Here is a 23,850-nt window from a genome sequence, read left to right on the forward strand (position 1 = left end):
AACATTGCTTACAGTGTTGAAGGAAGAGCATTCTTTTTTCAAATGACTACTTCCCAATGGAAATAAGTGATACTTAATTGTATCCACTCTAAAAAAGGTAGTTTGTCCAACTAACAATACTTTGAAAAGGTAGTCCAACTACAACCCACCTACACCTGGGCCCTGTTTCTCGTACCTGGTTCAACTAAGTCGATCAAGATGTCATTATCCAGATTCAGTTAACCCGATGTTCGAAGCCGGGATTTTCCTGTTCCTCGAAGGTGGATTCAGTCTCGTTAACTCGATTCAGACTTGAGACTCAGGCTAAGTGCGCGCGGCCGCTTTAGGTGAAAAGCCAGCACGTATCGATGGCAGAGATCCTGATTCTCTAACGGCATTGATTGATTAATTGATTTAAGACTTTATTGACAGATTGCAATACGGCTCAATCGCCTCGCCGACAAGTTAAATGCGTTATCTATAGGCTAATTCTAAGTCCCTCATTACCTCAATCAATCAGATTATATTTCTTTAAACTTGCCTGCTGGATTGAATAATCAAATGAGATCTTGCTAGCGAAAATAATTAGTTAAACTGTTATACAGAATTACGATACGGCTCTCTTACCCATTGATTGATGTATAGTCGATCTTTAACTTATCTCCAATGTGGTCTAACGGGTTGTTCTTTTGACTTTCACGCAGACGACCGGGGTTCGAGACCCTAGTCTTTTCCTTCTTTTTGCAATATAGGAATAATTCAATTTGGTGCACGTTGAGAGCTATATAAAGAATGACATCCTCAATGCATGTAGATTTATAATATTTTAACTTAAAACCAGGGTACTTTGGCGTATAATCATTAATATTATATTCAAAATAATTATATTGGAAACACCGGGTTTTGAACACCGGTCGCTGGGTTGGCAGGCATGAGCACTACCGCTGCGCCACTGGACCAGATGGGATAAATTCATTGTTTATACATTAATGAACGAGAGACCCGTGTTTAGAATATTCTTTATTTTGAATGAAGTATTTATTTCTTTATCCTCATTCATTAATGTGACGTCAACGGCTCATTCAATTTCTCAAATCCGTCAAACAGCGCATCTCATCAGACATCTTAATCCCAGTTACAATTAAAATAACCACGTCATAATGTGTACATCGCACCGAGCGAGCGCCACGGTATATATAACGTGCATTATTTAGGACAAAGTGAATTTAGTATCAGCATTTTGGGTCTATTTTACATTTCAAAAGCCCCCTCTGGAAGAATGGAGCACAAAAACGTAATTCAGAATGGTATAATGCAGATCGTAGACTGTGGGAATAATTTCAGGAAACGGGCTGTCACTTTTTTGCGGGGGCGTGGCAATGGTTCAGGCTAACTTGAACTTAAACTCTGCTTTCGACCAGGCTCAAACTTTTGGATCTGTTGTCATGGTGATTTGGAAAATCCACGTACGGGGAACCGGAAAGTCCGGCTAACTCAGTTATCCAGTTAAAGTTATCCGGCTAACTCAGTTATCCAGGTACGAGGAACGGGGCCCTGATGCATTCTGATAGCCTGTATGTGTTGGTACAAATTAGTCAACATAAGCCCCAGTGGCCAAATGTATAAGGCACTGGTCTCCTAAGCCAGGGATTCTGTGTTTGAGTCCTGTTTGCAGTGGTGTATAGCAGAGTGGTGCAGAGGAAGCGTGCTGGGCCCATAACCCAGAGGTCGATGGATCGAAACCATCCTCTGCTAAGCATGATTAACACCAAGAATGCTAGAAGTTGACATCAGCAAAGCAAACAGTGCTTACAGTGTTGAAGGAAGAGCATTCTTTTTTCAAATGACTATTTCCCAATGGAAATAAGTGATACTTAATTGTATCCACTCTAAAAAAGGTAGTTTGTCCAACTAACAATACTTTGAAAAGGTAGTCCAACTACAACCCAACTACACCTGATGCATTCTGATAGCCTGTATGTGTTGGTACAAATTAGTCAACATAAGCCCCAGTGGCCAAATGTATAAGGCACTGGTCTCCTAAGACAGGGATTCTGTGTTTGAGTCCTGTTTGCAGTGGTGTATAGCAGAGTGGTGCAGCGGAAGCGTGCTGGGCCCATAACCCAGAGGTCGATGGATCGAAACCATCCTCTGCTAAGCATGATTAACGCCAAGAATGCTAGAAGTTGACATCAGCAAAGCAAACAGTGCTTACAGTGTTGAAGGAAGAGCATTCTTTTTTCAAATGACTACTTCCCAATGGAAATAAGTGATACTTAATTGTATCCACTCTAAAAAAGGTAGTTTGTCCAACTAACAATACTTTGAAAAGGTAGTCCAACTACAACCCAACTACACCTGATGCATTCTGATAGCCTGTATGTGTTGGTACAAATTAGTCAACATAAGCCCCAGTGGCCAAATGTATAAGGCACTTGTCTCCTAAGCCAGGGATTCTGTGTTTGAGTCCTGTTTGCAGTGGTGTATAGCAGAGTGGCGCAGCGGAAGCGTGCTGGGCCCATAACCCAGAGGTCGATGGATCGAAACCATCCTCTGCTAAGCATGATTAACGCCAAGGATGCTAGAAGTTGACATCAGCAAAGCAAACAGTGCTTACAGTGTTGAAGGAAGAGCATTCTTTTTTCAAATGACTACTTCCCAATGGAAATAAGTGACACTTAATTGTATCCACTCTAAAAAAGGTAGTTTGTCCAACTAACAATACTTTGAAAAGGTAGTCCAACTACAACCCAACTACACCTGGGCCCTGTTTCTTGTACCTGGATAACTGAGTTAGCCGGATAACTTTAACTGGATAACTGAGTTAGCCGGACTTTCCGGTTCCATGTACGTGGATTTTCCAAATCACCATGACAACAGATCCAAAAGTTTGAGCCTGGTCGAAAGCAGAGTTCAAGTTCAACTTAGCCTGAACCATCGCCACGCCCCCGCAAAGAAGTGACGGCCCGTTTCCTGAAACTATTCCCACAGTCTACGATCTGCATTATACCATTCTGAATTACGTTCTTGTGCTCCATTCTTCCAGAGGGGGCTTTTGAAATGTAAAATAGACCCAAAATGCTGATACTAAATTCACTTTGTCCTAAATAATGCACGTTATATATACCGTGGCGACGGTGGCGCTCGCTCGTGCGATGTACACATTATGTGGTTATTTCAATTGTAACTGGGATTAAGATGTCTGATGAGATGCGCTGTTTGACGGATTTGAGAAATTGAATGAGCCGTTGACGTCACATTAATGAATGAGGATAAAGAGATAAACTTCATTCATAACAAAGGATATTCTAAACACGGGTCTCTCGTTCATTAATGTATAAACAATGAATTTATCCCATCTGGCACAGTGGTCCAGCGGTAGTGCTCAAGCCTGCCAACCCAGCGACCGGGGTTCAAAACCCGGTCTTTCCAATATGATTTTTTTGAATATAATATTAATGATTATACGCCAAAGTAGCCTGGTTTTAAGTTAAAATATTATAAATCTACATGCATTGAGGATGTCATTCTTTATATAGCTCTCAACGTGCACCAAATTGAATTATTCCTATATTGCAAAAAGAAGAAGACGACTAGGGTCTTGAACCCCGGTCGTCTGTGTGAAAGTCAAAAGAACAACACGTTAGACCACATTGGAGATAAGTTAAAGATTGACTATACATCAATCAATGGGTAAGAGAGCCGTATCGTAATTCTGTATAACAGTTAACTAATTATTTTCGCTAGCAAGATCTCATTTGATTATTCAATCCAGCAGGCAAGTTTAAAGAAATATAATCTGATTGATTGAGGTAATGAGGGACTTAAAATTAGCCTATAGATAACGCATTTAACTTGTCGGCGAGGCGATTGAGCCGTACTGCAATATGTTAATAAAGTTTTAAATCAATTAATCAATCAATGCCGCTAGAGAATCAGGATTTCTGCGATCGACACCTGCTGTCTTCTCAGCTGAGGCGGGCGCGCGCACTGATCCTGAGAATCAAGTCTGGCTTGAGTTAACGAGACTGAATCCACCTTCTTGGAACAGGAAAATCCCGGCTTCAAACATCGGGTTAACTGAAGCTGGATAATGACATCTTGATCGACTTAGTTGAACCACGTACAAGAAACAGGGCCCTGATGCATTCTGATAGCCTGTATGTGTTGGTACAAATTAGTCAACATAAGCCCCAGTGGCCAAATGTATAAGGCACTGGTCTCCTAAGCCAGGGATTCTGTGTTTGAGTCCTGTTTGCAGTGGTGTATAGCAGAGTGGCGCAGCAGAAGCGTGCTGGGCCCATAACCCAGAGGTCGATGGATAGAAACCATCCTCTGCTAAGCATGATTAACGCCAAGAATGCTAGAAGTTGACATCAGCAAAACAAACAGTGCTTACAGTGTTGAAGGAAGAGCATTCTTTTTTCAAATGACTACTTCCCAATGGAAATAAGTGATACTTAATTGTATCCACTCTAAAAAAGGTAGTTTGTCCAACTAACAATACTTTGAAAAGGTAGTCCAACTACAACCCAACTACACCTGATGCATTCTGATAGCCTGTATGTGTTGGTACAAATTAGTCAACATAAGCCCCAGTGGCCAAATGTATAAGGCACTGCTCTCCTAAGCCAGGGATTCTGTGTTTGAGTCCTGTTTGCACTGGTATATAGCAGAGTGGCGCAGCGGAAGCGTGCTGGGCCCATAACCCAGAGGTCGATGGATCGAAACCATCCTCTGCTAAGCATGATTAACGCCAAGGATGCTAGAAGTTGACATCAGCAAAGTAAACAGTGCTTACAGTGTTGAAGGAAGAGCATTCATTTTTCAAATGACTACTTCCCAATGGAAATAAGTGATACTTAATTGTATCCACTCTAAAAAAGGTAGTTTGTCCAACTAACAATACTTTGAAAAGGTAGTCCAACTACAACCCAACTACACCTGATGCATTCTGATAGCCTGTATGTGTTGGTACAAATTAGTCAACATAAGCCCCAGCGGCCAAATGTATAAGGCACTGGTCTCCTAAGCCAGGGATTCTGTGTTTGAGTCCTGTTTGCAGTGGTGTATAGCAGAGTGGCGCAGCAGAAGCGTGCTGGGCCCATAACCCAGAGGTCGATGGATCGAAACCATCCTCTGCTAAGCATGATTAACGCCAAGAATGCTAGAAGTTGACATCAGCAAAACAAACAGTGCTTACAGTGTTGAAGGAAGAGCATGCTTTTTTCAAATGACTACTTCCCAATGGAAATAAGTGATACTTAATTGTATCCACTCTAAAAAAGGTAGTTTGTCCAACTAACAATACTTTGAAAAGGTAGTCCAACTACAACCCAACTACACCTGATGCATTCTGATAGCCTGTATGTGTTGGTACAAATTAGTCAACATAAGCCCCAGTGGCCAAATGTATAAGGCACTGCTCTCCTAAGCCAGGGATTCTGTGTTTGAGTCCTGTTTGCAGTGGTATATAGCAGAGTGGCGCAGCGGAAGCGTGCTTGTCCCATAACCCAGAGGTCGATGGATCGAAACCATCCTCTGCTAAGCATGATTAACGCCAAGGATGCTAGAAGTTGACATCAGCAAAGCAAACAGTGCTTACAGTGTTGAAGGAAGAGCATTCTTTTTTTCAAATGACTACTTCCCAATGGAAATAAGTGATACTTAATTGTATCCACTCTAAAAAAGGTAGTTTGTCCAACTAACAATACTTTGAAAAGGTAGTCCAACTACAACCCAACTACATCCTGATGCATTCTGATAGCCTGTATGTGTTGGTACAAATTAGTCAACATAAGCCCCAGTGGCCAAATGTATAAGGCACTGGTCTCCTAAGCCAGGGATTCTGTGTTTGAGTCCTGTTTGCAGTGGTGTATAGCAGAGTGGTGCAGCGGAAGCGTGCTGGGCCCATAACCCAGAGGTCGATGGATCGAAACCATCCTCTGCTAAGCATGATTAACGCCAAGAATGCTAGAAGTTGATATCAGCAAAGCAAACAGTGCTTACAGTGTTGAAGGAAGAGCATTCTTTTTTCAAATGACTACTTCCCAATGGAAATAAGTGATACTTACTGTAAGCCAGAAAGAAACAGAAAAATAGAAGGACATTACAGTAAAGCTAATAATTTTAAACATATTCTGTACATTCACTCACTCACTAGGCAATCATGCATATCTATATATATATATGCATGATTGCCTAGTGAGTGAGTATATATATATATATATATATATATATATATATATATATATATATATATATATATATATATATATATATATATATATATATATATATATATATATATATATATATATAAATAAATAAATAAAAACAGTGTACAGGGACAAATCAAAGTCCATACATGTATATACGCACTGTATAGGCAGGAACACATATACATAATCATAATCAGGACAGTCAGGCTAGTGGGCAAGTGTACGGGGGTTGGGCAGCTGGACTGAGACGTGACTTGCTAATGGTCACAGACCTGATTTTGTATAACAGCCATGCTTTGAGTGTGTGTGTGAAGGACCTGAGTGTATTAGTACTGCGGATGTGTGATGGGATGGTGTTCTAGAACTCTGCAGCTTGTCTGTGTAATATAAAGATATGTCATATAAAATGATATTACCTAGTTATTATGAATGTAATTCTGTCATTTTAATTATAATATGCATGGTGTTTTGCTGTGTACAGGAAATAATGAAGAAGTTCAACTTCTTCCCTGGAAGGATGGATGTCTCTTTAAGGAAGGGTCCACCGGGCCATCTATGGCAGGACCCCTCTGAGGAGGCAAGGACGATCAAAGACAATCCCTCCTTGCAAGACAAGTCTGCAGCACTGACGGAGGAGATGGTGATGGCTAATCAAATACCCAGCGCTCCACCAGTCTGTCAGGGACACGGGGGAGAGGTTTGGACTGCAGTACCTTGAACCAGGCTGTGGTCCAGTTCCACTGGACTGGGACGAACACAAGTCCCTAAAGTCAACCCCTCCTCCTCCTCCTCCCCCTGTTGCTGTAAAAGCAGAGCAGCCCTCCGTCTAGCCACGGTCTATCCCTCCTGTGGTGTTTCACTTCTCCCATGCCCACCACACATCAGATTCTAGAAAGGGAGACACCTCACAGGTAATCTTCATTCAACTTGATTTTTACACATTCCTGTTGTCTAACAGTGTTGTCCAGCTGTTTACCAGCTAGTCACTAATAGCAATTTGGTGTGTTTTTCAGGAGAGCTGTGACATGTTTCTTTACTTCCTCAATTTTCTAAAATTCTGGAAAAACGTTTTGTTGCACGTCTGGACAGTTTTATTGATAAGAATGAGATGTTGATTGATAGCCAGTATGGATTCAGAACTAACAGATCCACATCAATGGCTCTCATGCAGGTAGCAGAAGAGTTAACAAATTCAATCGATAATAAACAGTATGCAGTTGGAGTTTTTATTGATCTAAAAAAAGCTTTCGATACCATTGACCATGATATTTTACTTAGAAAACTTGAAAAGTATGGAATTAGAGGGGTAGGGCTCAGTTGGATAAAAAGTTATATAGAAAATAGGAAACAATGTGCAGATGGGGGAGACCAGATCATCCTGCAAAGTGATAACATGTGGGGTACCGCAAGGATCCATTTTAGGACAGAAATTATTTATATTGTATATTAATGATATCATTGATGTTTCTGATAAACTTAAATTTGTCATTTTTGCAGATGATACCAAAAAATGTTGTTCAGGTGCAGACCTACAACAGTTGCTAACAAATATTACAGGTGAACTGGGGAAGCTGAAATGTTGGCTTGATACTAACAAACTCTCCTTAAATATAAGTAAGTCTAAATTTATTTTGTTTGGTAATAAAAAAATACATCCGGATACTCAAGTAGAGATATGCATAGATAATGTTCAAGTTGAAAGAGTAAATGAATATACTCAGCTGGAAAACTCATATTAACGTAAGGTTATGTATATAACAAAGTTCTATGAATTATGGTGACGCTCAGCGTCATCTGCACACACTTCACTTAGTGCACGAGCACTGAATAAAAAATTCCACAATGTACCTTTACATCCCAACAATATCCGCTTACCTTCATAAGCAGGTGTGTGGTCACCTACTCGCCTCCTTCCCAAACTTTCACCACAAGGTGAGATCAAGGGCCGCAGTGGCGTCCTGACGCTGAGCGTCACCATAATTCATAGAACTTGGTTATATACATAACCTTACCTTCTATTTCATTATGGCTGCCGCTCAGCGTCATCTCCACTACAGGAGCTGAGCGGGAGCCTGAAGCTCGACAAATGTACGCCACTGAGGCCCCCCACAACCATCAGACCGGAGAGGACCGAGCCCCCCGACCCTCCCTAATGGAGGATACCCTCCCTATTGGAGGACGGGAGGGAGACGGATCCGACCGTGCGAAGAGGAACTCAAGCAACTCAACGCACAGGGTGAGCAGATCGTGGCTTGACCCCACGACCACGCACACGCACAACCCGCATGCCACCAGGGAACGAACGGAAGGAACAACCCTCGTTACTGCCCCCAAAATCACGGAGTCAAGAGCAAACTCAACCCCGTGGCAAGGCCATAGCAGCAGAGCGCGAAGGAAGACCCAGACCCACTGAAGGGACTGGATCCCCTGGAAAAAGGGGGCCCAGAGAGGTCAATGACGTCAGGCATCAAGACCCCACCAGGCGGTCACTTAGTGACACCGCCCCCACATCGCCAGCGTATTCGGACAGGGCCCCTCCAAGAGCGGGCCCTTTCCCCCCAATAGTACACCGCCTGGCACACTGACCCTGCAACACAGGCAGTCAGCATGGCCGTAAAGCACCCAAAAAAGGTTAACCAACGGAAGCAGGCAGCGCACCGGGGAAACCAGGCAGCAGGCTGTATACCTGAGCCTGGAGCACTGCAGACGAGACAGGCGCCAAAGGGGTCAACTGAAAACAGCCCCCCCGGCGGAAGGGGCGTATGCTGGCGTTGTTGAGCACCATGACAAAGCCTCCATAAAAAAAGAGTTGACTCTGCTCCAACACACCAGGGAATCAACCACCCTCTCGGTACACAGACGGTGGTTGTTCCTATAACCCCTCAAGAAAAAGGGTTATCCCAGGCCTACGGTTTCAACGAAACATTACTTCGGACCAGGCCCGGCGGCTCAGGAAGCACACAGGGTTACCAGAGGAGGTCCAGAAGACCACCCCAACAGCCCCCTCTTCGCCATGCAAGAGAGAGGAGCAAAAGAAAGGAGAACCAGCCCCTTACAATAGTGCCAGGTACAACATGTACCCAACAAATGGTCTCCATAACGCCTAACCCCATGATCCCCCTGAAAAAAGCGCAAGTCCCTCAGGGTACCAGAACAGCAGATCTGCATCCCCGGCGGACAACGGGTTAACTGACCTGGACCAGCGTGACCAGAACCAGTCCCGTGCCCTAACCACGCCGACATGCCCACTCCAGGAGAGGGGGCAGAAATGCGTGTTGATCTAAAACATGAAAAGAGGGCACCACCCAGACGGTCCTATTTATACCGCGCTCAGTGGCCCACCCCCAAGGGCGTGAGACCCCTCTACGTATGTTCTGATCTATTCCGTTAACATCCCCCAGATATGAACGAGAATCCGTCGAGACCCAGTAACAGGCTCTCGGAAAAGGAAAAAATCCCCCATCCCAGTTGCCCTATAAAAACGCTGTTTTAATAACAAGCAACCAAGGCGTACTAGCCTTCTGCATGATTCTTAACAGAAACACCCCGAGCCAGCACTATGTATGCGTCGGGACCCAAAACATATCAATGGACAGTCTAACCAGACCCCATATTGATCCTTCAAGGCGCCTGGGAGAACGACAAGAAGGTTGTCGTGCTTCATATTCCCCACTCTTTTTATTAAAAAAGAAAGAAACACCGACTGACATGAATCCCACGTGACGCAGCCGATGGTAATTTCTTTTTACATTTTTACATCCCGCCACCCTCACCACAGAGGAGAGACGGAACTCCCCAGAGAGACTTCCCACGTGAGCCATAGATTGAAAAGTCACGGTAACATTGAGTCATGTGACCAACCGACTCAAGTTACACGTATATCGAGCGTAGTAGAACAGTAAGTTCCTACGCTCTGCCCCGACAACAACAGATCCTACATACGGGTCTAAACTCACGGAAGCCGTCGTCCAATAGAAACGTGCCTAGTGACGTTTGCTATGACGGGGGGAAACCCAAGACTCAACCGCCCGTGATAGGTGCGGAGTCTGGGAAACCCTTCCCCCCCCCCCTCCTTGCCAAGCCGCCTAACAGCTTGGCCCTGATCGAATGAAAATAGATTCCAATAACCCCCTGACCAATCAGAAGAGGGAAGGAGGGGTTTATCCGGTACCCCCTCACAAGCCCAACCCTTGCATACGACAACAACAATAGCCATATGATTCCTTCAGTAGCAATGCTAATGAATAGCGCAAGCTAATTCACTGCACGCTAACCACAGACACATCTGTGAACAGGGTTTATAGCAAGACCAAGTTGTGTGTGTGTGAACCCGACACCCGTATCTATGTTGTAAGACACAGAAAAAATCTGATAGAGAGAGAGAGCGGCTGAGTGTGGGCTGCAGGCCTTGCTTAAGCTCTAACATGAAAATAACGTCTAGCCCTCTCATCAAACCCATACTAGCGAAAGAGTCACACATTGCATCCCCATCATATGTTTGGTGAATAAACACACAGTTTGTTAACAAAAAATACAGTCCCCCTTTAGGAGGGACTCTTTATTTTCTAACAAAAATCATAGAGGGGCCGGGAAGGGAAACAGGGGGGGACCACAGAGGGAAAAAGTCACTGAAGTCTTAGCGACGCCTGCCACGAGCCGCTCGGGGCTTCCCACCCTGTGGAGCCCCGGAGGGATGGTAAACGATCGGCGGCTGGTCTCGACGATCCCTACCGTCACCTCCGGGCATAGATGGGCCGGCTGCAGTGGCGGAGGCGCCCTCTCTCCTCCTGGCCTTCTTCGCTGAAGGTCCAGCAGTGGCGGTGGTAGCAGTGGCGGTGGTAGCAGCGGCGGCCACGGCGGAGGAACCTCGACGACGCGGCGGCCGTCTGACTCCACCGGCAACATCGGGAGGGGGGAAATAAGGCTGGAGCACTGAGCCCTCCTCCTGCATCTCCCTGCAGGTTGAGGTCATCAGCTGCAGTGCCGACCCGAATAGTCCAGCCTCGGAGAGGGGTGCCGTCAGAAGGGGAGTCCTCTTCTTCTCCGGCACACGCGCCTGCTCCAGCCAAAGGATGGCTCCTGCCGACTGGGCGAGCTGATCATGCTGTAAATCAGTCAGCTCCGTGCCGCCCGTCAATATCCCGGACATGAATCTCGCCAGCTGCGCAATGTTAGAAGTGGCAGCTAGAGATTGTGTTCCGGAGATAAATGACTGGTCGCTCCAAAATGCCAACCGCCTCGCCGATTTCCCTTGGGGAACCGGCTTCCGTAACGGCTCCCACACCACCTCAGGACAAAGGAGCGCCGCCATCGGCCTATCAAGCTATGGCACGCCCTCCTTCATGCCGTCTACCAAACCCGCCACCCGCATGACTTGCACGTAGGCGGGAGTAAGGCCCATGATGTGGGAGACCACTTGGCCCTGACGGACATAGGCCGCCATTGAGGGGGAAAATGAGTAGACAACGTCCACCCCTCTCACAGGGCGACGTTGCCATAGATGACCTATGAGATCGTCAGGGACAGGAACAGGCAGTGGCTGCGGCAGCGGCACGCCGTTTGCGACTGCCGCCGCCGCCATGAGCTCGGGAAACAAAGCACGCAGTTCCCCCTGCATACTTTCCTCCTCCAAGCCCGCGTCCCTCACATACAGCAGACTACTGGTCAAGGAGCCACATTCTGATGTGGCTGATAGCAGGGCATCCCGCCGCCGAGTCGGAGGTTCTAACCCAACATCTGCGGACGAGGAACCCCAAGGAGACATCTCACCCCCCTCCAGTGTTACATGGACAGGCAGGGGACATGTCTCCACCGGGCCTTCAAACAAGAACCTGTCCGCCTCTATCATGTAGTCCTCTGTCTCCATAGGGCATGTAGAGACCGACGCATCCTCATCTGGCTCCAGCAACTCACCAAAACCAGGCCGTTCGTGTCTGCAAGCCACCATCTTGCGACGGGAGCGAGCTGACGCAAAAAGTTTGCGTCTCAAATCCCCCGCAACCAAAGGAGCCGGCCGCCCAACAGCGGACGACTCCCCGGAAGCAGAGGAACCAGAGCCGGAACCAGGCCATCGCACAGGAGACGGCACTGGTGCACCAGCTCCTTGGAGAGGCAAACTACCCATCGGACGCCTACCGGGCGTGGCTGCCGACCACGAGAGAGGCCTCAACCCCGCTCCAAGACGCACAACAGAGGCGGCGATGGAGAACCGCTGGTGAAGAGTAGCGTTGCGAGCGCGACCCTCCGAAGTAGACATTATGACTTAGCTTTTTTCTTTCGAAATATATGAGAGAAGAAAAAAGCAAGAAAAAATTTAAACACGTCTCAACTTTCTTCAGCTAACAACCTCGTCAAGTGTGGGATCTACCGAAGGCACTTCCTTGTGGTGAAAGTGAAGAAGGAGGCGAGTAGGTGACCACACACCTGCTTATGAAGGTAAGCGGGGTGTAAGCGGGGTGTGGCCAGACGAATGTTGGGATGTAAAGGTACATTGTGGAATTTTTTATTCAGTGCTCGTGCACGAAGTGAAGTGCGTGCAGATGACGCTGAGCGGCAGCCATAATGAAATAGAACTATGTAAAGAAAAAAACTGCGCGTAGCTTAGGTATCTTAAGAAAAACCAGACCCATATTAAATTTGAGATCATTATACACAATTTATTGTACTCTTTTATTACCATATCTAACTTACTGTATAGAAACTTGGGGAAACACAAAACTAATCTGAATCCTATTATCATCTTACAGAAAAAGGCAATAAGGGTTGTGACAATGTTAGTTATCTCCATCCTACAAACACACTATTTTTTTAACTAAGGGCATTAAAGTTCCTTGACTTAGTTGACCTTAAAACAGCAGAGATAGTTTTTAAACCTAGAAGTTATCAACTGCCATGTAACTTACACATTTTGTTTAAAGAACGAGAGGTGACGTATAATTTAAGAAGAGCACTCAATTTGAAACAGCCTAGAGCTCGAACCACACTTAAAAGTATGTCTGTGTCAGTTAAAGGAGTGAAACTCTGGAACAATATACCGGATGAAATAAAAAACAGCAGGAGTATTTTTAAGTTTAAAAAGATGTTTAAAAACAGGGTTCTAGAATCTTATAGTAAAATGTAACATTCTGTTTATCTCTACCATGAAACTCTGGTATTGCAGATGAATTTTTGATTTTCCTATGTTGGCTTATGTTCTTTTCAGGAACGTTTTTTTCTGATTGTTGATTGTTGATTTTTTGTTTGTTTGTTTTATCTTGCAAACTTTAACTTGTTTTGTTCTTTTCTGGATCGGTTTTTGTTGATTTTTGATTGTTGATTTATTTTTTTGTTTGTTATATTTTGAAAACTTTAACTTTTTTGAATTCGTTTTTTGAATTAGGGGTAGGTTGTTCTATAAGCCTTCGGCTTCAAACCTATCCTTTTCGTTTGTTTATTTGTAAAATAATAAAATAATTCATTCATTCATTAATTAATTAATTCATTCATCAGTGAACTCTTCCCTGTATTGGCCCCAGCAGCAGCACAAACTGGCCTGCAAAGTGATCTTGGCTCTTTTATGGACACAGGTAATTCTAATTATACTGAAGTCAAACATATGTCTACAAATAACTGTTAGTTAGTAGTTGACATCTCTCCCACACATCACTTGTTGTGTTAGTTAGTAGTTGACATCTCTCCCACACATCACTTGTTGTCTAACTGTTAGTTAGTAGTTGACATCTCTCCCACACATCACTTGTTGTCTAACTGTTAGTTAGTAGTTGACATCTCTCCCACACATCACTTGTTGTCTAACTGTTAGTTAGTAGTTGACATCTCTCCCACACATCACTTGTTGTCTAACTGTTAGTTAGTAGTTGACATCTCTCCCACACATCACTTGTTGTCTAACTGTTAGTTAGTAGTTGACATCTCTCCCACACATCACTTGTTGTCTAACTGTTAGTTAGTAGTTGACATCTCTCCCACACATCACTTGTTGTCTAACTGTTAGTTAGTAGTTGACATCTCTCCCACACATCACTTGTTGTGTTAGTTAGTAGTTGACATCTCTCCCACACATCACTTGTTGTGTTAGTTAGTAGTTGACATCTCTCCCACACATCACTTGTTGTGTTAGTTAGTAGTTGACATCTCTCCCACACATCACTTGTTGTGTTAGTTAGTAGTTGACATCTCTCCCACACATCACTTGTTGTGTTAGTTAGTAGTTGACATCTCTCCCACACATCACTTGTTGTGTTAGTTAGTAGTTGACATCTCTCCCACACATCACTTGTTGTGTTAGTTAGTAGTTGACATCTCTCCCACACATCACTTGTTGTGTTAGTTAGTAGTTGACATCTCTCCCACACATCACTTGTCTATTCTTCACCAGTTTACTTTCTCTCAATAACAATTGATTTTTAAAATATTTTTATTTAATTAGTTTATGTTTGTGCAGGCAGTCAAAACGGTCAGTGTCCCTGTCACCACTCTGGTGAATCCACCAGCTCCAGGCACACCATTGGCTGAGGGCTGCCTCCAGGAGCCCCCTGTGTCCCAGGCTGCAGTGGAGAAGATAGTGAGGGAGATGCTGGAGAAGCAGCAGGGAGCCATGCAGCAGCAGCAGCAACTGCCTTCAGGTCCCCTCTGCAGGTTCTGCCGCTACCCCCTGAAACAGCCCCCACATCCACACTGGCTTCCCTGGGGTGACAGGGAAATATGTTTACTGTGCTGTCTCTGTAACCAGGCACAGGGGATGGAGAGAGAAATGAGCTGGGAGGAGTTCATGTTGTCTGCCTTTTATGAGGCAGAAAAACAGAGGTGGGCTACTGAAAAAGGGAAAAGGTACTGGAAAAGGAGAGAGAGAGAGAGTTTAGGGGTCCGTGGCGTGGAACCACTGAGCTAGTGGTGCCTTCAATATAAAGATGCACAAAAACATCTACGAAATCCAAATACTTTTGTATCTAACAGGCCACTGCATGCCAGGCCTGTGGTCCCTCTGGACGAGCTGGGGACTCCAGGGGGTGGACTGTTTTGCTTGAAGGTGGTTCAAGTTTCGTTTTATTTGTCACATATGTAACGGATGGTATCGTGAAGCGCAGTCAAGAAGGGCTGGGGTGAGTAGCGGTGCTATGGGTTAAACTCACTCTCACATCCTCAAAAGACGCATAAACCCATTACTTAGAAGTGGATTCACCTCTTGGTATAGCGGTCTGTGTTGCTGCCTGCGGCGTGGGAGACCGGGGTTCGACTCCCACTCGGGCCATCGAAGTGCCTTGGGTGGAGTGGAGTGAGTTTGAGACGGTGAGTGTAACGGATGGTATCGTGAAGCGCAGTCAAGAAGGGCTGGGGTGAGTAGCGGTGATATGGGTTAAACTCACTCTCACATCTTCAAAAGACGCATAAACCCATTACTTAGAAGTGGATTCACTTCTGTGTTGCTGCCTGCGGTGTGGGAGACCGGGGTTTGACTCCCACTCGGGGTATCAAAGTTTGAGGTGACGTTGTCACAACCGTTACACATAAGGTACATGTACATTACAGTGAAATGCTTGGTTCTCCCGAGAATGTGCTTCATATAGAGTAAAAAAAATAAAAAAAATAGACCAAACAATATACTACATATCTTTGACACATCTTCCTGTAGAAATATCACTTTAGTGAGGTGAAGGAACCAGACGCGAACTCCACCATCACAACCATTGAACTCCTCACTATGCATCTCTTTAGATAATGTTTTTACCATTTGATATTATTTACATACTTATTTGTACTCTGCAATACTTCCGGTCAGGATTCTTCTAAATAAAAGTTCTAAAAGTATTGTTCTCTCGTTTTTTGCCCGTCTACATTTTGAAAGCCTCCCCCTTGTAATTAGATATTTATTTTGCTGAAACACTTCATTTCCTGCATTCTGGTGTACTTGTATTGTCTATGCACCAATTTGTGCCTTTTCTGCATCAATCTATGGTGGAAATGTCTAATGTCTTTTGTAGGGTTTTTTGTTTTTCTTTATCTTTTTTTTTTTACTCTGTATTTATTATTTCTATTATTGTCATTACTGTACTGTTATTGTTGTTATTTGATATTGTTATGTTTATTATTGTTATTATTATTGTTGTTACTGTATTGTGTGCTGTGGTGTTTTGTTTATAAGACAATATTCAGGTACCGGCTGACACAAATATAATAATAATAATAATAATAATAATAATAATAATAATAATAATAATAATAATAATAATAATAATAATAATAATAATAATAATAATAATAATAATAATAATAATAATAATAATAATAATAATAATAATAATAATACATTTTATTTGGAGGCGCCTTTCAAAACACCCAAGGTCACCTTACAGGGCATAAAAACAGAACAGCCAAGATTAAAACAATGAGCTTGGCAAAAGTGTCAGTGGAGTTAAAAACAAGACAAACAATGTAAACGTATGAAATATAAAACAGTGGCACACAGGGTGCAGTTATAGTGAGTATGCCCAGTAAACAAGGCAGTTAAAAGACAAGGTTAAGAAAATAATAAGATAAACAACAAGAAGTATAAAAAAGTGAAGTTAAAATAACAGACAAACAAACAGCAGGGGGTATTGGGCAGTGATGGAGGTGATAGTGAATATGCAAGTATATAATATAATGAATATAATGGAATACCTACTACACTGGCTGCATTATGGAATACCTACTACACTGGCTGCATTATTTTGGGCAAGGCGAGACAGAAGCCGAAGACTGCAAGGTCGAGATGGTGTCTCATAATATTAGCTATATTTCTTGAGGGGGACTGTGGGAATATTATCAGGCTTGAGAATGTTCAGTAATCAGTTGACGTTGGGTTTTAAATATATATACCTTATATAATTGGGGACATTATATAGGTGGGTTCTAAAACATTCGCCTATGAGATTCGCTGACAAAAATGATTGTAGTTTTCGTGCATAGTTCACCTTCACCAACTTCTAATACGAGTTTCACACATAGAACTCTAGGTTTCACCTGAGCATTTCCTGGTTAATAAGATGATGTGACGCAATGTAGGCAATAGTAAATATTAAATACACAACATGAGACTGTTCTGACAGCGCAATATTAATTGAGATTCACTGTGGAATTTTCTTTAATGTTTTCAATGACAATAAACAAGAGCTTACCAGCGAACCTGTGTAGTATCGCCCTCTTGTGTTCGAAGGGTGTAACTTCATACTGATGAATATCTGGACAATGAGGGGAATTGCAGTGCGTCTCTCTCTCTCCCTCTCCATCTCCATCTGGGTGCCGCAAACTCGCAAGTTGTTGACTGTTTTGATAAATATTTGAGAATTCAGGTCCTTGGCCTGCTGTCATATGAGACATTTCATCCAAATCGGCCCTGTAGTTTGTGAGATTATGATGCACCAATGATGCACCAAATTCCAAATTCCAAATTCCTCAGAGACTCAGCAGCAGCCATCACCCCAGTCATCACACACATAATAAACCTCTCCATAAAACAGGGACACGTCCCCAAGGACTTCAAAATTGCGAGAGTAACACCCCTGCACAAAAAGGGCAGCAAATTAGACCCGGGTAACTACCGCCCTGTTTCTATCCTTACATCCATCTCGAAAGTCATGGAAAAAATAGTATACGAACAGATCGAAAAATACCTCGCGGAAAAAAATCTAATCTACGAATTCCAATCTGGCTTCAGAACATCCCACTCCACTGACACATGCCTTCTCTACTTGAACGACCACATCAAACAAGAGGTGGACGCGGGCAAATACTGCGGCATGGTCATGCTGGACCTACAAAAGGCCTTCGACACTGTCAATCACACCATTCTGATTGACAAGCTAAAAGCAATTGGTTTTGATAGTTTATCAGTGAGCTGGATACAATCCTACCTGGAGGGGAGGGAACAGATGGTGGAAGTAAACGGTACCCTATCCCCCCCCCTCACAGTGAGCTGTGGTGTTCCACAAGGAAGCATACTAGGACCGCTACTATTCCTAATTTATGCAAATGACATGTCGTCAGCTTGTGACTGCAACTTGTTCCTGTTTGCGGACGACTCAGCCCTGCTGGTCTCTGACAAGAACAAGTTACAGGTTGAAAAAGCCCTCAGCTCGGAACTAGGCAAAATCTGCATATGGCTCGCCGACAACAAACTATCATTACACATGGGCAAAACAGAGTCCATTCTCTTCGGTTCAAATAACAAACTCAGCAAGACTGACGACTTCTCGGTTACAGTGGGTGACAATATTGTCACAAGGAAAGATGAAATTACCTACCTGGGTTCCATCCTAGAGGCTAATCTTTCCTGTGACAAAATGGCATCCAATGTAATAAAAAAAGTCAACCAACGAACGCGATTCTTGTACCGGATCTCCTCTCTGGTAAACAAGAATACCCTGAAGACTCTAGCAGGAGCACTCATTCAAGGGTACTACGACTATGCTTGCACCTCATGGTACCAAAGCACCTCAAAGGCACTAAAAAACAAATTACAAACATCTCAAAACAAGCTAGTCAGACTACTACTTGACCTGACTCCTAGAACCCACCTCACCCCTGCCCACTTTGACAACCTAGGATGGCTTAGAGTAGACGACAGAGTACAGCAACTTGCAATGGGCCTGGTCTACAAGATACACTACGCGACCAAGGTACCCATGTACATGTCAAAATACTTCCCAAAGGTCAGTGAATACCACGATCACAACACCAGAGGGAGCTCCACAAATCATGTAAAACCCAGATTCGGCTCAAACAAGGGACTAAACACGTTTCGCAATTATGCCACATCAATGTGGAACGCCCTGCCTAAAGCTGTAAAGGAATGTGAATCACTACCCACCTTCAAAAACACTCTCAAAAAACACCTACGTGAGACTGCAATTCGAAACTGGCCCCTACAAATGTCCTAACCTAGTTGTACAGTAAATGACCAAGTAAGGCTTTGTCAACATTCCAATGTACAGTGTAAAATGTGTGTGTGTCCCTACCCAACCCCCCCCCCCCCCCCCCCCACCCCCCCCCCCCCCACCTCCAATGTACAGCCCTCACCCAACCCACCCAACCCCACCCCACCAACCTCCTCCAATGTACAGTTTCTACGCCAAATGTATATACACTCCTTTTCTGGACACTTTTGTATCACAAACAGTACTGTATTTGCAAATCTGATATGTCATAAATGTATAGATGTAGCAGTGCTGTCTATCTGTATGTCATGTATGTCATATATGTTATGATGAATTGAAAATGGGGGACCCTGGTGGAAACAAGACGAAAGTCTTTCTCTGGTCTGCATCCCCTTAACAATTGTATGTATTGAGATGTACTGTACTGTACCCATTCTGCAATCTGTTAATAAACTTTTCAATCAATCAATCAATCAAAACACACACGCATAATCCCCGATATACGATAGCTTTACCATAGCTCAAACTTAAACAACCAAAGGCTATCACTCAATATTCAAGAGACTATTTAAACATGTGTTGGCCTTGTAATGTGCAAGGATCAGAGCGTTTGATGATTTCAAACAAGAAGGCCATTGGCCAAGTGAGTTATTTCGACCTGTTCAGTAAGTATGCTTATTCTCTTTTGATGTCATATGATTGTAGGTATTCTAGTTGTGACCAGGTGTAAACAAACTTAGCATCTATAGTAGCCATGGCAGAGTTATCGTCCATATGTACAGTTCCTGTATGAAGCCTCAAGCGAGCCACAGGCCAGGTAGGCCAGGTAGACATTGTCTCATTAAACATGGATAAATCAGCACCACGGACAGCTCCTTATGGGTTCCATCAATCTGACCCTCTGGGTTATTATTGCAGCCCCTATATGCGTAAACAAAGTACTAATCTCGACCACAGGAAAAAAAGATACATTATGTACGTTATGTTATAGCCATATATTTACGTTCCATACCCCCCCCCCCCCCAGTATAATACTAAAATACATCATTACTTGTAAAATTCACAGATTTAGACTCATTCAACATGGCTAAATCAGCACTACGGACAGCTCCTTGCAGGTTAAATCAACCAGACCTTCTGGGTTATTATTATATCGCTGTATAATACTAAAATAGACCAGTCCTTGTCAAATTCGCAAACATTATCAATCCAATTTACCTTGGAGAGGAAAGTCAATGTATTTATTTATTTACCATATGAATACATATCATGCATCATCAGAGGTAGCACACACTATTGCTAAATACATTACGTGACTTCTATCGGCTCTTACGTCTCTCCCATCTTTTTGAATGGAGAGTCATTCACTTGCGCGCTTGCTCCACCCAGGTGGGGAGGAGAGAGAGAGAGAGAGAGAGAGAGAGAGAGAGAGACGCGCGCCTGCTCAATTCCAGCAAGTTTGCAGTTCGCCAGGGAGACTCGGAACGCATGCATCTACACCAGAGTCTGCGGTGGGGACGTGCATGGTGTCCCGCTTCGGAGCAAAGTGGATCCACGTGTCTCAGTGAAGGAGTTATACCTTGTCAAAGAGAAGGAGTTATACCTTGTCAAAGAGAAGGAGTTATACGCTGTCAAAGAGAAGGAGTTATACGCTGTCAAAGAGAGAGTTATACCTTGTCAAAGAGAAGGAGTTATACCTTGTCAAAGAGAAGGACTTATACCTTGTCAAAGAGAAGGAGTTACGCTGTCAAAGAGAAGGAGTTATACGCTGTCAAAGAGAAGGAGTTATACGCTGTCAAAGAGAAGGAGTTATACCTTGTCAAAGAGAAGGAGGTATAACATGTCAAAGAGAAGGAGTTACGCTGTCAAAGAGAAGGAGTTACGCTGTCAAAGAGAAGGAGTTACGCTGTCAAAGAGAAGGAGTTACGCTGTCAAAGAGAAGGAGTTACGCTGTCAAAGGAACAAGTGCTTCTGAATTGTTGTTCCGTCACGCGAAGAGGTACAATGACGAAGGACATGACAATACATGTTTGTACTTCGGGACAGACGAGGCAGTTAGCGACATTCCTACTTGTGATCTATCTGGGGCAAAGTGTGAGTACTTTACGAATACACTTTTTTATTTTATGTATTTGTGAATGAAGTGTAAAATCACATGATCGAGGCTGAATTGAACAGTAGCCTTATGATATCCTATGTATATATCTCGTAATTTAGCGCCTCAGACGAATAACCATAACACCATTTGAAATGTTCAGAGGAACACTGTTTTCAAACTGTTTGTATATCTAGTGTGTTGCGTTAATCTAGTTAAAGACAGTAGAGTCAAATCAAATCAAATCAAATTTATTTATAGGGCCCCGACAACACACGTTAATGTCCCCATGGGCCGTACAGGTCTTCTTTAAACAAGTCAAGAAGACAACATAACAATAAGTCAAGAACAGAACAAGAACACAATAGGGTCCAAACATTTTTTAGATGAATGCAAATAAATGAAATAATGCAAGCACTCCCAGACATACCCCACGCGAAGGTAAGGAAAAACTCACTAAAACCTAACAATAGGAAAAAAGCTCCACAGGCGGTGTGGAGGAGAGAAACCTTAGAAGGGCCATTCAAGGGGGGATCTCCCTTCTTAGATGTTGGTGATAGTAGTGTTGCAGACGGACAGTTGGTAAGCATGCACTCATGTGAGTGGTGAAACACAGATGAGTGCATGCAATAGCAACTGTACATTTTGAAAAATTAAAGATAGAGCAAATAGCGATAGCAACTGAACATTTTGAAAGATTAAAGATAGAGTTGATAGCGGATCTATTTGAGGCACAGGGGCGGCGCAAAGAGGGTCACGTCCTCCCCGTCTTAGTCACGGGACATTCAACACTCCGGTCGTTGCTCAGGGACAGCCGGAGACAGGGAGATAGGGGGTGGCGCAGAGAGGGTCGCGGACTCCTCGACATCATCGCGGGACATCCGGCACTCCGGTCACCACTACGAGACCTCCGGAGACAGGGGGGCACGCAGAGGGGGTCGCAATCTCCCGGCCTTCGTCACGGGACGTCCAACACTCCGGTCAATACTCCAGGACAGCAAGTCATAGGAAGACAGGGAGACGGGACAGGCGTTAGACAGCTCATGAGATTGTAGTAGGCGGACATAGCAATAGAAAAAATGTGGACTATGTTTTTGCAGCTACAATAAGATGTAGTCTCTCTCTCTCTCTCTCTCTCTCTCTCTCTCTCTCTCTCTCTCTCTCTCTCTCTCTCTCTCTCTCTCTCTCTCTCTCTCTCTCTCTCTCTCTCTCTCTCTCTCTCTCTCCATCTGGGTGGCGCAAACTCTCAAGTCGTTGACTGTTTTGATAAATATTTGAGAATTCAGGTCCTTGGCCTGCTGTCATATGAGACATTTCATCCAAATCGGCCCTGTAGTTTGTGAGATTATGATGCACACACACACGCATAATCCCCGATATACGATAGCTTTACCATAGCTCAAACTCAAACAACCAAAGGCTATCACTCAATATCAAGAGACTATTTAAACATGTGTTGGCCTTGTAATGTGCAAGGATCAGAGCGTTTGATGTTTTCAAACAAGAAGGCCATTGGCCAATTTAGTTATTTCTACCTGTTCAGTAAGTATGCTTATTCTCTTTTGATGTCATATGATTGTAGGTATTCTAGTTGTGACCAGATGTAAACAAATGTATCATCTATAGTAGCCATGGCAGAGTCATCGTCCATATACAGTTCCTATGAAGCCTTGAACGAGCCACAGGCCAGACCATGTCTCATTAAACATGGCTAAATCAGCACCACGGTCAGTTCCTTATAGGCCTGGAGCCAGGTCTACCCCTCAGCATGTTTTTTTGCCCTCAGCATGTTTTTTTTCATTATTATTTCCTGTTATCTCATACCTTGGGCCATCACAAGTTGATAAAACCACCCCCAAATCAGTCCCGTTTGGCCTCAAGGGCCAAAAAAACGTATTTTTGGGAAAAGCTTCGGGCGAAATTATGTAATTGCAAATATGAGGGCATACATGGTCAGATAAGTCGGAAACTTTGCATGGTGTATCCTGACACATAGGGGAAAAGTATTAGAATAATACTCTGGGGTGCGGTTGGGTGGCGCAGCGGAGATTGCGCTCGTCACCAATGCGAGAGACTCCGGTCTCGAATCCGGGTGTCAGCATTGCCTCCGGCTTGGGCCAGTTGTCATACTAACTCGTTTGGCTGAGTTAGCGGGAGGGAAGTTGATGGGTGGTAATCTGGCGTTGTGGACAGCGACTCCTACAGGTCAGGGCCGGGGCGCCTGCACAGCAAAAGACAGGAAGTGGTGAAGGCAGCGTGACCTCCCACGCGTTACACTTCACCAATGAGAGTCCTCGCTGCCAGGTGAAAAGAGAGCCGCTGGCTGTCTCCGCATGTGTCGGAGGAAGCATGTGGTAGACCTCAGGGCTCCCTAGACTGACCAGTAGGGGGCACATGCGCACAATGACCAGGTAGGGGAGGGGGGAATTGGCATAACGACTAAATTGGGATGGGAGGAAAAGCACAGAAAAATCAGGCGGAGAAAAATAGGATAAAAAATAATTATAATAATACTCTACCTGGGGCTTACTACCTTTCTATTGTGAAATATCCCGCTCAGAATACCCCAAAAGACAAACAAATTATGTTCGCCTGACAAATTGTCATCAAAAGTGATCATTTTTAAGTATTTTATTATACA

The 23,850-nt window shown here is 44.0% G+C and overlaps 1 protein-coding gene across 1 annotated transcript in view; it reads left to right on the forward strand.

The window, feature by feature from the left end:
- Positions 1-6,687: 6,687 nt before the first annotated feature.
- The window catches only part of ghrhra (growth hormone releasing hormone receptor a), a gene marked incomplete at both ends in the record, with an annotated part of 149,402 nt that continues 132,239 nt past the window's right edge, over positions 6,688-23,850 (forward strand). Inside the window, 2 exons of the mRNA XM_084327580.1 lie at positions 6,688-6,840; positions 14,644-14,890. Of these exons, the coding sequence (XP_084183706.1) occupies positions 6,688-6,840; positions 14,644-14,890 (400 nt within the window). The remainder of the gene's footprint in view (positions 6,841-14,643; positions 14,891-23,850) is intronic.

The sequence above is a fragment of the Notolepis coatsorum genome (assembly GCF_963971535.1).
Source record: "Notolepis coatsorum genome assembly, chromosome: 13".
NCBI lineage: Eukaryota > Metazoa > Chordata > Actinopteri > Aulopiformes > Paralepididae > Notolepis > Notolepis coatsorum.